A 14,669-nucleotide genomic window follows, 5' to 3' on the forward strand; every position below is an offset into this window, starting at 1 on the left:
GGGGGGGGGGGGGGTGCCTATATGTAATAGAATTGCTCACATTATTCCAACTTTTATTGTACTATTTTACTAGTGACCAATCTTGGTTATAATGAAACATCTTTATGCTAAGTAATCCTGAGGTTTGATCTTATTGTAATGGTGGGAGTATTCATCTTCACATTTTGCAGGTAGCTGTTGGCGATGTTATATATATAGAAGCAAACAGTGGAGCTGTGAAAAGGGTGGGTAGAAGTGATGCTTTTGCTACAGAGTTTGATCTTGAAGCTGAAGAATATGTTCCACTTCCTAAAGGGGAGGTTCACAAAAAGAAAGAAATAGTCCAGGTTGTCTCCCTATGAAATGTACTTTTATTGTGTAGCATTCCCTCAGTATCGTAATTATAATTTATGCAGTCCAAAATCCTTAGTTTGCCAGCTTAAGAAAACCTACCTAAAATGTGTGTTTTCTTTACTATAATTCTGGTGTTCTTATTTTAACTTTATATGGTTTTTTTTAATCTTATTTATGAAAACTATTAAGTCAGCATGCACATTTAAAACAACATGTAGAATATCTGTAATTTTTTTGTATTGAAAGTTTGTCCAATACTGGTTGACTGGAAACTGTTTAGTGTAGGTTAGTTATTTGTTATGATTTTGAAAAGTCAATTGTTTGATGATATTGTTTTGACTTCTTGTATTTGTGCCCTTAATTGACTCACGCTACTTCATCTTGCACTAAGCTGCAAGAAGCTTATGCACTAGAATGCTTTGCTCCATTATGAACTTTGGGCCTAGCATGTCTCATACAAGTGATTGGAATGTGCATCCATGTGTATGCGTGTTTTTAATAGCGCAATTAAGTTTTTAATTTTCTGGCGTAACATTCTAAAATTTGGGGTTCTGTAGACAAAATACTTCTTTCCTGCATTCTGATTCGGAAGCAATCTTGTTGCCTACATTTTTGTTTATGCTTTTGGACATGCATTTATTGAAACAGCAACAGTTGTATTAATTTATTGCAGTTTCCTTTTCTGCTTGACAGGATGTGACTCTTCACGATCTAGATGCTGCCAATGCACGGCCTCAAGGTGGACAGGATATACTATCTCTAATGGGTCAGATGATGAAGCCAAGGAAAACGGAAATCACAGACAAGTTGCGGCAAGAAATAAATAAGGTAGTTCTTTCTGTTTGAAAGATCTTTTCTGAGTTACATACATTCTTGGTGATTCCCTGAATTGTGGACATTATTGTTGTACTTGATTGGGAATGTGAGTTAATTGTTTTCATTTGTTTTTAATTGTTTCTATTTTGCATGTTCTCAATAGTAACTTGAGATCTGTATTGTTGCCATATTTCATATTCCACACGAGCACATTCTTCCAAAACTGTTCTAAATTTCATGATATTTTTCGATCTTACTGGAGGGTATTCTATTTCAGTAGATTGGAATTTGTAAACTCAAGAAATAGAAGTATAATTATTTGGGGTTGATTTTAATGACAGGTGGTCAACCGATATATTGATGAAGGTATAGCAGAGCTAGTCCCGGGAGTTCTATTCATTGATGAGGTTATTTCTACACTTTCAGCTCTTTCATCATTCTCTGTACTCAAAACTTTTAGCTTGTTTTTGAAGTAAGTAAAATTTCCAGGTGCATATGTTGGATATGGAGTGCTTTTCATACTTAAATCGAGCTTTAGAGAGTTCACTCTCCCCAATAGTGATCTTTGCAACAAACAGAGGAATCTGCAATGTGCGGTAGGAAGCCTTGCCCCTTGTAGATTGTCTTTCAAATTGCTCATTCTTGCACCTTTTTCATGTTTTATATGTTTCCTCCATTTTTTGTGTGGAATTCATATTTAATGTCTCAATGGTTGATAGGTTGTGTTTTTTTTTTTTTTAAAGGAAAATTATTGATAGGTTGCTTGTGTAATTTTTCATCATTGCTAAATCTTAAATAAACGGCATCTTTGACCATGATGTAGCTATTACTAATTACTGTAAACGTGTTAAAAAATTATTGCTGAACAAATCCTTTCTTTCAGAGGGACTGATATGAATAGTCCTCATGGAATACCTGTCGATTTGCTTGACCGGTTGGTGATCATCCGAACACAAACTTATGGCCCTGCTGAGATGATTCAGGTCAGCTTGCATTCTTCTGTTGAAATTTAAATCTTATGCCTTGTATGAAGGTGCCAAACCACTGACAATGCTCTCACTGATACTTTGTCAAGATATTAGCCATTCGGGCACAGGTGGAAGAATTGGTTGTAGATGAAGAAAGCTTAGCTTTCCTTGGGGAGATAGGTCAGAGAACGTCGTTAAGGTACCATACAATAGATTTGTGTTTGGAATGCTTTTAAACCAAGTTTAATAGAGGTAATTTGATTATAAGCGTTCTAATAAAAAGCACATAATAACATCACTTGCTTTCAAGTGCTTACTTTAAATTCGCATAGGTCAAAAGATCTCTGCAACACTTGATTGCCTTTTTGATTCTTATATAAGCGTTTATAAACTACTAAAAGTAATGATGTTGAGTGGGAAGTTAGTACTTTTGAGCAACACAAAAGTTCTTAAGATAATGTCAAATCAGTTGCAAACATATATCCTAATAAGACTGAAACCTTTTGGTGGTTCTGTAGACATGCAGTTCAATTGCTATCGCCTGCTAGCGTTGTGGCAAAAATGAATGGTCGAGACAGCATATGCAAGGTATAGATGGCAAACTCTTGTTTCTTTAGTTGATGGGACGTTATGGACATGTTCGAATTGAACTTTCGAAGTGTTAAAAAATATATATATATTTTGAAGTGTAAAAAAAATTATGTTTAAGCTCTTAGAAAGTCGATCCAAACAACGAAGCTCCATTTATCCGTTTTGGTTGCTTTACATCCACAGGGAGATCTCGAAGAAGTTTGCGCTCTCTATCTGGATGCCAAGTCTTCGGCAAGGCTTCTTCAAGAGCAGCAAGAAAAATACATTTCTTGATTTGTTTCCAAGTGGTACTCCATTTTTAACCATTCCCCACCGGGAGATTATCATGTCTGAGGTAATTTTCTATCTCACTGCGTAAAGATGGAGATAGGGATGAGGATTATTCAGTGGTAAATTTTTGTTATCCGCTAATGTTAGTTGTAAAATTTGAAGTATGAGGGATGTATGGAGAGAGTAAACATTCTGTAGTGTAGATGCACATTCTCTCATATTGATTTGCTATGTATAAACTTGAGTCTGCAACCTGAAGTGAAAATTTGGGTTCATGTTTTGGTTATCATTATGTTTGCAGTTTCATTTCACCAACTCTAATAACCAAACGCGCGCACACACACACACACAAGATTAGAGTTGCCCATTTGAAAGGAGAGCATAATACTTCTTTTTGACGTATACTTAGGATTTAATATGTTACGAGTTTCTTTGACAATCAAATGTCGGAGGTTCAAGTGATTGTCTTGTGAGTTAGTTGAGACGTAGACACTCACTAATACAAGAAAAACAAGTGATTGCCTCGACTAGTGAATGAATCGACCAATTAGAATGAAATTTTTTATTTGTGTTGATTTTTTTTTTGCTAAAATTGGTAATGAATTAATTTACCACCGGTTTGAAAAGCTTATATGTCTTATTCGCCTTTAAAATTCATTTCAATTCATCCACTCTTTATTTTGTGAGTTATTTTGTTGGACGATGAAAGTTTCATATCGACTAATTTAGAGAATGATCATGAGTTTATAATTAAGGAATACTCTCACTATTGTCATGAGGCATTTTCTAGAAGCTCAAAACAAAGCTACGAGAGCTTATGCTCAAAGTGGACAATATTATATTATTATGGAGAATTGTATTCGTCTAACACATGTTAGGAGATTTTAACCTATTAAAAGACAGTGAGAATATTCTAGTTCATTGAATTGTGTCAAGAATATTTTTAGTTTAAAAAGTAGAGTGTTGAAGATTGCTCGATCTTAAATCGTAAATTATAAGTCCGTTTTTTTTTAAGCCCTCAATGTTTTGTAAATACAAAAATTTAATTTGGACTTTTTCTTCAAAGGTTGACAGAAATGGGTCCGAAGGTTGAATAACATGTTTGGACAAAAATTACAAAAGAAAACTCTAATTTTGTAAAAGTTCGGAAATAATTTGACTGCTAGACTATGGGTCGAATCCTTTCAGAGTTCAAAAGTTTCAAAAGTAACATAAATATCCTTAAACTTAAAAAAAAAAACCCACACGATACTATAAACTATATCACAAAAATAAGTTCAATTAATCTTAAAATTCTAAATTTATAAATTAATTACACATTTTCAAAAGTTTAAAACAGCTTATTAAATATTTTGGGATTGAATATACGTTGAAAATTAAATTTGTATTTAAAAAAAAAAAAGTTGGGGTTTAATAATTTGTACGAACCCAGTAGTTGAGTTGAATTAAAGAAGTAATGGAAGTTGTGGATCTATATACCAACCTCTTCTTTAATCTTTATAAGCATACTCCTCAGTCATGGATGCACACACTGAAATACAGAGCTATGCAGGTTCTGACAACAAGGGTCGGCGGCGTAGGGCTGCTGGTGGCTGCGGCGGTGGTTATGCTGACGGCAATGCCGGAAGTTTCGGCGACACGGTGGACTGTCGGTGGCAAGATGGGTTGGACGACCAATGTGAACTACACAATCTGGGCTGAGGGAAAACACTTCTATTACGATGACTGGCTCTGTAAGCACTTCAATTTATAGATCTGATGCGGATTTGTGTAGCTAATGAGTTGGTTTGTGGGTAATTTGGCGGTTGTTTGTGTTAGTTTTTGTGTACGACAGGAACCAAATGAATGTGTTGGAGGTGAACAAAACAGAGTACGAGAATTGCAATTCCGATCAGCCACTCCATAATTTCACCACCGGAGCTGGAAGAGATGTGGTTCATTTGAATGTCACCAGACCTTATTACTTCATTAGCGGTAAAGGGTTTTGCTATGGAGGCATGAAGCTCGCTATCCATGTCCGGCACCTGCCTCCGCCGCCCTCGGCCTCCCCCTTCAACGCTAAGAGCAGTGCTCTAAGATCTTCTTACATCGGCCATACCCCATTCGTCTTGACCGCTGTTTTCGCCATCGCCGCTCTCCGGGAAGCTTTCCGCCGATTCTGGTAGAGACCACTCTTACTGAGTTCACATTCAACTTACTACACTTTTGTCTTGCCAATTTGTGCTCTTTTTTTTTTTTTTTTTTTCCTCGAAGTCGGTTTGGTTTGGTTCGGTTCGATTGGGTTAGATTTGTTTAATTTTAGTTCTCGATTTGAGTATGAATCACCTTTTATATCATTATGTTCTAAGTTTAGTCGGCTCAGCTCGTCCCCAACTGATGGAGAACTCTCTACTCGAGTGGTACCTTTTGTGGTCTCATTTTGGAGATGAGTACCTCTTGAGGACTAGGGTGTTCATGTCTCAACGTATTCAAATATAATTATGATCTGTAACAGTTCAAATTCACTGCTAGTACATATTGTTTGTTTTGACTCATTACTTATTGTTGCCGGCCTTATAGTTTTAAAATGCATCTACTAGAGAGGATCAACACTTCTATAAAGAAAGCTTCATTCCCCTATCCATCTAATGTGGAAGTTTTCCTCTCCATTTAACGTGGGATCTCACAATTCACACCTTGGGGCAGTGTAGCACACCACCCACTCTCCATTTGAAATGGGATCTCACAATCCACTAATTGGAACACAACCATTATAATTGCCCAAGCCCATTACTAATAGATATCGTCACCATTGGAGCACAACCATTGTAATAGTCTAAGCCCATTACTAACAGATGTCGCCATCTTTTAGCCCGTTACGTATCACAGTCAACTTCTCAATGAGAGATCTCAAAATCTCATATCTCACACTATCGTATATTATCTTTTAGAAAAAGACCATAAACAAAGGGTGATCGTCCTACGTTATGGAGCGTAAAAACTTGTTGGTTCTTTATAAGCAAGTATTAGCTGCTCAAGCATGACGATAAACGATTTATAAACAAGTATTAGCTGCTCAAGCATAGGAAATTAGGATAGTGTTTCTTCTCAAACTCAATTCAAACAGTCACCTTTTAACTCAAATGAATAATTATAAATTATGCCTTAAATTTATTAAGATAAAGATCAATACACATACGCACAGGAGTTATAACTGAGAGAAATAACAAAGGAAAGAATGAGAGGTCAATAAGAAAACGAAGAACAATGATCGTTGGGGAATAAAATTGGAAGAAAAGAGATTTGATTATATATTTCCCCCAAAAATTTACAAATATAGTTTGGCAAATGGCTCATCAATCTCAATCAATCCTCCTCCTCGATGGTAACTAATGTTGGGAGCTGTCCTTGATCCACAAAATCAACCTTGTTCAACCTTAAACAGCACAGCACTTGCTCAGGCAATTCCTCTGGCTTCTGTGCCTGATCATTGTTCATACCACAAACAACTATATTCATTATGTCTATCAATTTTTCTTCATCGAAATCCCAAAACAAAGGAGATTCTTTTACCTGGATCGTTAAACCGAGATCGATTATTCCGTTCCTTAGACGGTCTCGGAATGAATCAAGCCCCTTTCTTGATATGTAGCTAAAGCGATGAATATCCAAATCGATCTCGAAATAATTTGAACCCTTTACATCAAAGAAAGGTTACGAACAATAAATTGAAAGTTTAGGTAGATATAAATCTTGAGAAACTCGAAAAGGGTTATGATATTTTACCGTGAAGAAATTGTGCTGAGGGCGTGAGAGGACAGGCTTCTCATTGTAGGCATTTACAAGCTTCTTTTCTGTGGAACTTAGTTGGAGATCCTCAGGGTTAACAAGTCCTGCCATGATCTTTAGCCTCTCTCTAAATGGAAAAACAGATTCTTTTGCAAATCCTCTGCTCCTTTCCATCTCATCGTCGATAAATTTCTATGACACGAATGTGCAAATATCAGTCTCGTACTAACCGTTGGATGAATCTTTATGCTCAACAATAATCAAAGGAGAAGAAGCTACCTTGATATTCTCCTTATAATGATTGGAGATGCTCTCGTTGAAATTATCAGAAACTTTGAAATACAAAACAAGACTCATCCCTTCCCCATCACTATCACCAAGGAACATTGCAGCTGGATAAGTAGGCAGCTGCCACACAAAAAAGCCATTAAAAAAGCTTCCAAGATCTCGAGCTAGATAATGTTGAGGCTTGTTGGGAGAGAGTCCCACGTCAGCTAATTAAAGGGTTGATCATGGGTTTATAAGTAAGAAATATATCTCCATTAGTATGAGGCTTTTTGGGGAAACCAAAAGCAATGCCACGAGAGCTTATGCTCAAAGTGAGCTCAAAGTGGACAATATCATACCATTGTGGAGGTTCGTAATTTCTAACCATCAATATTGCAATATGCTAGTGATAAGGAAGAATGAGTACCTGAATATTAACAATGAGCAACGGAGGCACACCCGTGGTGCTAGCTTCAATGCTCGGAAGCTCGAGGTGCTGTGCAATGTGGTTTATCTTTCTAGGACATATGAACAAGTCGACGCCGATTGGTACGTATGGACTAAAGTTTGAAGCAGGGGACTTCATTCTATCTCTGTTAATCGAAGAAAATGGATCAAGTTCTTGTTTTTGTAGAAAAACCAAGAAATGCAGCTAGAACATACTTGAAATAGTTAGGACCACGGAGCTTAAAAGTTGAGGGTGGAATCTCACACCAACATCCAGGAGTTGGCTTATCTCCTTTGAACCGTGGAATGATATGCCCAGCTCGTGGACGGTATAAGTACTTCTTAGACTCACCTAAATATGTGAGCACAAAACTTTTGTAAGGACCAGACCCATTGAAAATTTTGAAAAGTGCTGTCCAAATGGAGTGTATACGTACAGTGCTCGTTGGGTTCACCAACATCACACGACCGCCGCCTAAACGAAAGCCGAAAGACAGCAGACTGCATCTTCTGAGGTGGCTGCGAGTTCAAGATCTTCTCATTGAAGCTAGCAGCTGACACCAACTTTCTCAAGCTAGAGTTGTTGTCTTCAATGCTTGGTCCATCAACTTTGAGGCCTTTGAAGCTTTCACAGGAATGATCCAACAATGTCTTCTTTTTCCCACAGGCTTCAGCCTTGGCCAAGCAAGAAAGGCCACAGCCAGGAGCGCTCACGATGGCATAGGTGCTTGATTCTTCAAAGTTCTCCTTTCCTATGAACTTTGTTGGCTTTCCTCCTCCATCTATTTTCAAGTAACTCTCACAAAACTCTTCATATTTGCACTTGTTGTCCACAAAACATGCTGATCTTTCATACTGAACCACTTGGCCAGTTGTTGGCACTGTTGGAAACCCTTCTGCAGGAAGATTAGAGTCAGGGAAATGCACGTTTAAAGGGAAAAATATTGTTCCAATGGTACTCATAGTTAGCTTACCATTACCCCCAATTACGCTACTGAAGTCATCATCTGAATCAGACTGATCCACTAAGCTCATAGAATCATACCACAACTCCTCTTGGCAAATCCCTGTAAGCACACACATCAATAACTTCAGACAACACGACACGAATTGAGACTTGAAATGAGTACAGCAGTGTTCGAGATTTCAGTTCATGTTTTAGATCACCGCACACCATTTGAGTTCATGTTTTAGAATTAGAATAATTGAATGGATACCATTAGCATCAAACTGGCTGTGCTGCCATTGCAATTGGGTGAGGTGGAAAGTGGAGTTGGTAACTTCAGATCTCCGACAAGTGGTGGTGGCGCCATGTTCAAAATCCATATGAACAAATTCACTCACAGCATAATCAGTGACCACACCGCCTCCTGCATTGCTATGTCGTTTCTTCACTCCCTCAACCATGGAATTCCCCAATCTTCCCTTCGACTTTCTCGACTGTCGACGATGATGTCTCTTGGTTGTCGGCACTATTTTAGCATGAGTTGATACACAGCTCCCCATATTTATTTAGTTATTTACTTTTCCTTTGATATTATAACAACAACAAGCCCACTCTCAAAATTTCCAAAGCAAACGCCAAATTATTTAATTCAATAGGCCTGCAACCACCATAATATTCATAGATTCATGATTCAACTCCATCAAACAAACAATCTATCCAACAAAAACCTAACCGATCATAAATCGAAAAGAAAAAACACAAAAAGATCGATCAAATTACAATGCAAAACATAACATACCCAACAAGGAAGAATAGAAGGCCTTGTTGTCCTATGAGCGGCGGCGATTAGACAGAGGAAGTCACATACACAGGGGAGGGCGAGTTGAGACCGACAAGAAAAAAAAAAGGTCGGATCCAAAGTGGAATGCCCGAACGCTGGAAGCTCCATTTGTAAGAAAATGGGAGGCAACAAATTAGTGTCCTCACAGAAAAAAACTGCGACGAAAATGGCGATCGCTTTCAACATCACAACGAACTTAAAAATAGAAATCTTATATGTTCTTGTTATTCTATGAACCTCATTAACTAATCTCCTTCATCTTAGGGGACTAATCATCATTTAAACACTAATCTGGGAATAAACTATTTGATAATTCATCACAATTTTATATAAATAAAATACTTCTATATTTTATTTTTGTTTACCTAACTTATTTAAATAATTTTTAATTTAACGTCAATTTTAATAATTACTCCCAAATAAATAATTTTTTAATAAGATTATATAAATTTTCATTTTAAATAATTAATACAATAACCAAAGAATTAGTTGTATAAGTTATATTTTAACCAAGTAAATACTGCCACGTGGTAAACTTTATAGGATTATGGTAAATTATTTATAAAATAATGAAAAAGAAGTACTATAAGATTTATCAAATAATATTACATTTGAATTAATTAATAATGCTATAAAATTATGATATACTAATAAATAAGCTAATCAATATTAGCCCTATAATCAATAACTAATTAGTTACAATTATTAAAAAATAACTTTTCCTTTTATTAATGTAAGTAGCTAATCAATTATGCCATCTAATTGATTAATAATTTAGAAAACAAATAATTCCTTCCTTTAATAAATTTTTATTTGTAAAAATGAATTAAATGTATATTTAAAAATGTTTTTTTTAATAAGAGAGAAAAAGCTCGTGCAAGGAAGGTGAAGAAAAACCATGACAAAGTTAGTGGGTCTTCGGCTCCGTCCCCCACGGTAAAATCTTGAAGACAAAGTTAGTTGGGTCATCGCAAAATTAAAGTCAAGTCAAGTACCCGTTTCTAACTATTATAAATTTATCCATCCGTCCCTACTCTTTATAATATTTATCCATTTGATTTCTAATCATTTTAGATTTTCAACTTTACCCCAAATATATTATCAATTTTCAATCTAATTTCTTTTAAAATATATATATATTTTTTGTTTTATTAATACAATTAAAATTTTGGTTAATTAATGATTTTATTATAAAACTAAAGTTTAAAATGATTTTGAATTTTGAATGATTAAAAATAAGGATAAAATATTCGTTCCAAAATTACTCATAAATCAATTATAATTTTAAGATTTGAGAATTTATTTTACAATTTTAAACATAATTAAAAAAAATTGAAAATTTTAAAAATTTGAAGGTGAAAATGAGAATTAGTTAATAGATGAGGGAGGGGAGGATAAATTAAAATTTAAAATTTAAAGGATGAAAATGAGAATTAATTAATAGATGAGGGAGTGGAGGATAAATTTTGGGATGTCTAAAATGTGAATATAATGAAAAAGAAGGGACCGGAAGATAAAAAGAAGTGAAGAGACTTTTCGCGTAAGGTAAGGGATGAATATTTAATTAAATTAATAATAATTAGGTGTGAATTTTGGAAGTCCTCTAGATTCTGATATTCCTCGGCCAATCTAAATTCTTCCCTTATTTTATCTTTTATTTTTTATTTTTTAAATAAATTTTTTTTGTAGAGTTTCTCTCACCCAAGATTTGATTCAATCTCTGTGTTCTTATTATTAATTCTCTATTTCTGTATCTCAGAATCCGCGCCTTGTTTCTATGTCGGTTATTTTTCTGTTTAGGTTTCGAAAATCGCATCAGTTCTTCTTCTTCGTCTTCGGCGTTTTTGCGTTTTGAATTTCAATCGTATGGGGAGTTGGAGAAAACAGAGTTGTGAAAATCGTCACCAAGAACTCAAGGCGACGAGAAATCCCTCCCTAGGTAAAATGCGTTTCGTTTAATCTTAATAATTTCATGTTGCAATTCTTCGATTTTGCTATTTTTTTGTTTTTGTTTCTGTTTCTCTGTTTCTTGCGATTAATGTCGGTTGCTATCTGTACGAGCTTGCGGTTTTCGTTTCATCTAGTTACGTAAACGGAAGGAGTTCTTCGAGAATTTTCCACGTTTTCGGTGATCGATTCGAGATACATTTATATTTTGTCTTTCGCTGAGTTTGATGCTTCTTGTTTTGTTTGATAATGGTTTCTATATGTTGATGATTCGTTTTTTTTTTTTTTTTTTTGAATACTTCCATTCTTGATGGTTCTTTGATAATGAATGATCGTTCTGCGGAATATTGGCTGGTTTCTATATGTTGATGATTCGTTTTTTTTTTTTCTTGAATACTTCCATTCTTGATGGTTCTTTGATATTGAATGATCGTTCTGCGGAATATTGGCTGCGTTTAGTGTTTTATTTTGCCTTTCTCCAATTTTTATTTCCAAGAATAACTAATCTATTTTCTCTAAGTTTTCTTTGGACCTGTTGTGGCTTTATAGCAAATTCTGATATCTGTTTACGTTTGTTAGGCATGTTTATACTGTAAGCTACGCAGTAGATTCAGCTTTGGCTGTATTGTATATCAATTTCGTCTTTCATCTTTGAAAGCGACCTTACTTTTGTGTTTTTGCTTCTTTTGGGTATTTGATTTTAGAAGTATGCATTTCTCTTCCTTCTGGCGAATGAATTTGTTGTCTAATGGCTATTTGGGTGCTTGTATGTACTTATTTGTTACAGGTAATCGGCACTCCGACGTGCCATCGTGGGAAAAGAAGTTTTGTTCTTCTGTTGGGTTGATTCCATGGAGGAAGCTGTTGGATGCAAAGAAGTGTATGTTCCTCTATGAAAACGTGGTTAAATGGAACGACACGGCATGCGAAGAAGCATTTCACAATGCAAAGAGTAGGTTCTGGGCAAAAATCAATGGCCTGCCTTGCAATATATCATTGCCTGATCCTGACATTTTTATCGATGAGATCGATTGGAATTGCGACGTTGACCCTGATCTGATGTTAGACCTTGAAAACGAACAAATCTCCCCAGTTGTTGAGGAGGAAGGTGGAGTGACTGGGAAAGTTTGTCACATCTTTGGCTTGTATCAGTCATATAGCACCGGATGGGGCGACCTTGATATTCAGAAACCGGAAGCAGAGAATGGTAATTGTGATCAGAAGGTGGACGATGGACAAAACTCTTGGGAGGTGAATTATGCTTCCAAGAACAATGGAGCTTTGAGAGACGAGTATTTGAATAATTCAGTTGGTTGGAATGATTGGGGGACTAATCAGAATCAGAACCAGAATCAGAACCAGAATCAGATTCACAATTACAAATACAATTACAGTTACAATAACGATTACAATCACAATAAATCAGACAACAGGTTCACAAATCAGATATGGAGAACACGGGATGCAAACTGCAAGAACATGGGTGGAAATTGGTACCATTCTTCGACGTTCAAGGGTTCGAGATTTCATGGTGATGGGTATCAAAAGGAAAATGGGTGGAGAAACAGGAGGGGAGGAGGAAGGAAGAGAGTAAATTTTGCTGATGAACATAATAATAATAATGCTCCCAAAAGTTGGAACCGCTTGAATTCTAATCCTAGTGGACCAGTTAGCCAGCAATGGTCAGGCAATGGGATGCATGGAGTCCGGAGAAGCCAGTTTTGTGAATATTGAGTCTAGATATCATTCCTTATATTCTTTATTATCTACAGGTAGAGATTATATCATATATATATATATATATATATATAGAACGGGTAAACTATGCGTCGTTTACTTTCTTTTGAGCACGGTTTGAATTTCGCTATGCAACCTGCAAATATCAGTGAGTATAGAAGATAAAAATGTTCATTCCTCCCCCACCCCCTATTCTTTTGTACAGTACATTCGAATCGATCGACCTATATCATCGTGGCACATTCTTTTTTATGTTGTTGGAAAGAACTTTCCCCGTAAATTATTATGTTGCCATGTTTGTTTTTGCAGTTTCATGGCTTGTTCAGCTGGAAGTGTTGAACAGCTGAGAGTGGTTTTGTGTGCTGTGTCATGTGGTTCATCAAATTCGGCCCCTATTATTGTTGGGTTTTAGAATGTGTTGAGAATAATGAATGATGGATGAGTTTAGAAACCAAACCAATCATTTAGGCGCATATTGTTTTCCTGTTCTGTATATGCATGAAGGAAAAGCCTTCAATCAATCTCAATAAACTTCCCATGTTTTTGATTATCCGTACAAAGTCTACTTATTAAATTATTGGTTTAGTATATAATTTTTATTTGGTTCCTAAACAATTGTCCGAATTTTTTTTATTTTCTGCCCAATGAATCTATTAATATCATTAACTATGATTATATTAAAGTTATAGTTACGTTAGACACAAAATTTCTCCTTTTAAGTAATAACACGAAGTTGAAAGGCTTAGGAATCTAGTAGTCACTTTTTAAAATTTGAGGACCGAATAAACTCAAAACTAAACAATTTAGACACGGAACTTATAAATTAATATAAAAATTGTGTTGTTTAGGTATGAATCTTAGTTTGGAACACGATTCCCGTATCTATCTTGAATCTTGAATCAAGTTCATGAAAACTCTTTCTTTCTTTGCTTTGTTGTTCTAATACTAAGTCAATAAATTTAGAATATCGACGTAAACATATAAATCAAAAGGTCAGAGATTCGAATCTCTTCTCCTCTTAGTATTTTTTAACTAAAGAAATTTAGATCGGTTGCCAAATTTTAAATTTTGAGTCAAGTAATGAAAGTGTTTGGGAAAGTTGAGGAGTTTAAGCTTAAAATTAGATAGTCTCACGCTACTTTTGCCCCACTTTTGGCTACATTTTTATTCTTGTTAAAACACACAAAGAAAATGTTACACTTTGGCTTGGCGTAGGTCACAAAGGATGAAATAAAATTACTCCAACTAAAAAATTTATCTAAATTGACCTAGAGAAAAGACGTCTTTTGTTGACCTTTATTTATTAGGATTAAAATCAACTCTGACAGATCCAACACAAATTATATGGGTTGGATTGGGTTGGATTAATTTTTTTGAACCTGAATAGATTCGGTTCGGGTTTCAAGTTCATTGGAGAAAACTTTGGATTGGCCCAAATCGAACAAAATCTTATAACATACATCTCTTTAGGCGCAAATTCGACTCCATTTGTATATACTACTTTTTTTTATTTATTATTTTCTCTTTTATATTAATTTATTATTTTGTTAAATTTCTATTGAAGAAAACAAATATCATTTAAAAAAAAATCAATATTTTATAATAAATTAGCAAACAACTATTCATATATTTTATATTATTTTTAAATACATTATAAATAAACTATCAATCAAATATCCGTATATTTTATACTATTTTTAAATACATTATATTAAAAAAAAAAAAAAAAAAAAAAAAA

The 14,669-nt window shown here is 35.1% G+C and overlaps 4 protein-coding genes across 7 annotated transcripts in view; 3 read left to right on the plus strand and 1 right to left on the minus strand.

The window, feature by feature from the left end:
- Positions 1-3,261, plus strand: part of LOC111442287 (ruvB-like protein 1) — a 6,588-nt gene extending 3,327 nt beyond the window's left edge. For both annotated transcript variants that reach the window (XM_023079619.1, XM_023079618.1), the window contains exons 6-13: positions 171-326; positions 1,027-1,161; positions 1,491-1,556; positions 1,639-1,745; positions 2,033-2,132; positions 2,225-2,316; positions 2,636-2,705; positions 2,892-3,261. In XM_023079619.1, the coding sequence (XP_022935387.1) occupies positions 171-326; positions 1,027-1,161; positions 1,491-1,556; positions 1,639-1,745; positions 2,033-2,132; positions 2,225-2,316; positions 2,636-2,705; positions 2,892-2,981 (816 nt within the window). In that variant the 3' untranslated portion in view covers positions 2,982-3,261. The remainder of the gene's footprint in view (positions 1-170; positions 327-1,026; positions 1,162-1,490; positions 1,557-1,638; positions 1,746-2,032; positions 2,133-2,224; positions 2,317-2,635; positions 2,706-2,891) is intronic.
- Positions 3,262-4,419: 1,158 nt separating this feature from the next.
- Positions 4,420-5,278, plus strand: LOC111442083 (lamin-like protein). The gene is made up of 3 exons (XM_023079348.1): positions 4,420-4,711; positions 4,797-5,185; positions 5,235-5,278. Exons 1-2 carry the CDS (start codon positions 4,435-4,437, stop codon positions 5,141-5,143), a joined length of 624 nt encoding a protein of 207 aa, XP_022935116.1. The 5' UTR covers positions 4,420-4,434; the 3' UTR covers positions 5,144-5,185; positions 5,235-5,278.
- A 961-nt stretch (positions 5,279-6,239) lies between these two features.
- LOC111441473 lies at positions 6,240-9,471 on the minus strand. 2 transcript variants are annotated; one of them, XM_023078488.1, is made up of 10 exons: positions 9,206-9,471; positions 8,678-9,064; positions 8,441-8,527; positions 7,898-8,356; positions 7,677-7,812; positions 7,441-7,606; positions 7,026-7,154; positions 6,744-6,938; positions 6,531-6,653; positions 6,240-6,440 (listed from the first exon to the last, which is right to left on the minus strand). In XM_023078488.1, exons 2-10 carry the CDS (start codon positions 8,964-8,966, stop codon positions 6,324-6,326), a joined length of 1,701 nt encoding a protein of 566 aa, XP_022934256.1. In that variant the 5' UTR covers positions 8,967-9,064; positions 9,206-9,471; the 3' UTR covers positions 6,240-6,323. The 2 variants fall into 2 exon arrangements, with proteins under 2 accessions (XP_022934256.1, XP_022934255.1); XM_023078487.1 differs by having other exon boundaries at positions 8,435-8,527.
- Positions 9,472-10,895: 1,424 nt separating this feature from the next.
- Positions 10,896-13,344, plus strand: LOC111441442 (uncharacterized protein DDB_G0287625). 2 transcript variants are annotated; one of them, XM_023078432.1, is made up of 3 exons: positions 10,896-11,186; positions 11,982-12,966; positions 13,241-13,344. In XM_023078432.1, exons 1-2 carry the CDS (start codon positions 11,114-11,116, stop codon positions 12,926-12,928), a joined length of 1,020 nt encoding a protein of 339 aa, XP_022934200.1. In that variant the 5' UTR covers positions 10,896-11,113; the 3' UTR covers positions 12,929-12,966; positions 13,241-13,344. The 2 variants fall into 2 exon arrangements, with proteins under 2 accessions (XP_022934200.1, XP_022934199.1); XM_023078431.1 differs by having other exon boundaries at positions 11,982-13,344.
- The last annotated feature ends 1,325 nt before the right edge of the window (positions 13,345-14,669 follow it).

Source organism: Cucurbita moschata, unplaced genomic scaffold, assembly GCF_002738365.1.
Source record: "Cucurbita moschata cultivar Rifu unplaced genomic scaffold, Cmos_1.0 Cmo_Scf00004, whole genome shotgun sequence".
NCBI classification, from domain to species: Eukaryota; Viridiplantae; Streptophyta; class Magnoliopsida; order Cucurbitales; family Cucurbitaceae; genus Cucurbita; species Cucurbita moschata.

Coding starts and splice junctions, on each gene's coding strand:
- LOC111442083 (XM_023079348.1), top strand. CDS start 4,435: ATGGAAGTTGTGGATCTATATACCAACCTCTTCTTTAATCTTTATAAG. Junction 4,712..4,796: donor CTATTACGATGACTGGCTCT/GTAAGCACTTCA, acceptor TGTTTGTGTTAG/TTTTTGTGTACGACAGGAAC.
- LOC111441473 (XM_023078487.1), bottom strand. CDS start 8,966: ATGGGGAGCTGTGTATCAACTCATGCTAAAATAGTGCCGACAACCAAG. Junction 6,939..7,025: donor ATTATAAGGAGAATATCAAG/GTAGCTTCTTCT, acceptor TTCGTGTCATAG/AAATTTATCGACGATGAGAT. Junction 6,654..6,743: donor CTCAGCACAATTTCTTCACG/GTAAAATATCAT, acceptor TTTGATGTAAAG/GGTTCAAATTATTTCGAGAT.
- LOC111441442 (XM_023078431.1), top strand. CDS start 11,114: ATGGGGAGTTGGAGAAAACAGAGTTGTGAAAATCGTCACCAAGAACTC. Junction 11,187..11,981: donor GACGAGAAATCCCTCCCTAG/GTAAAATGCGTT, acceptor TATTTGTTACAG/GTAATCGGCACTCCGACGTG.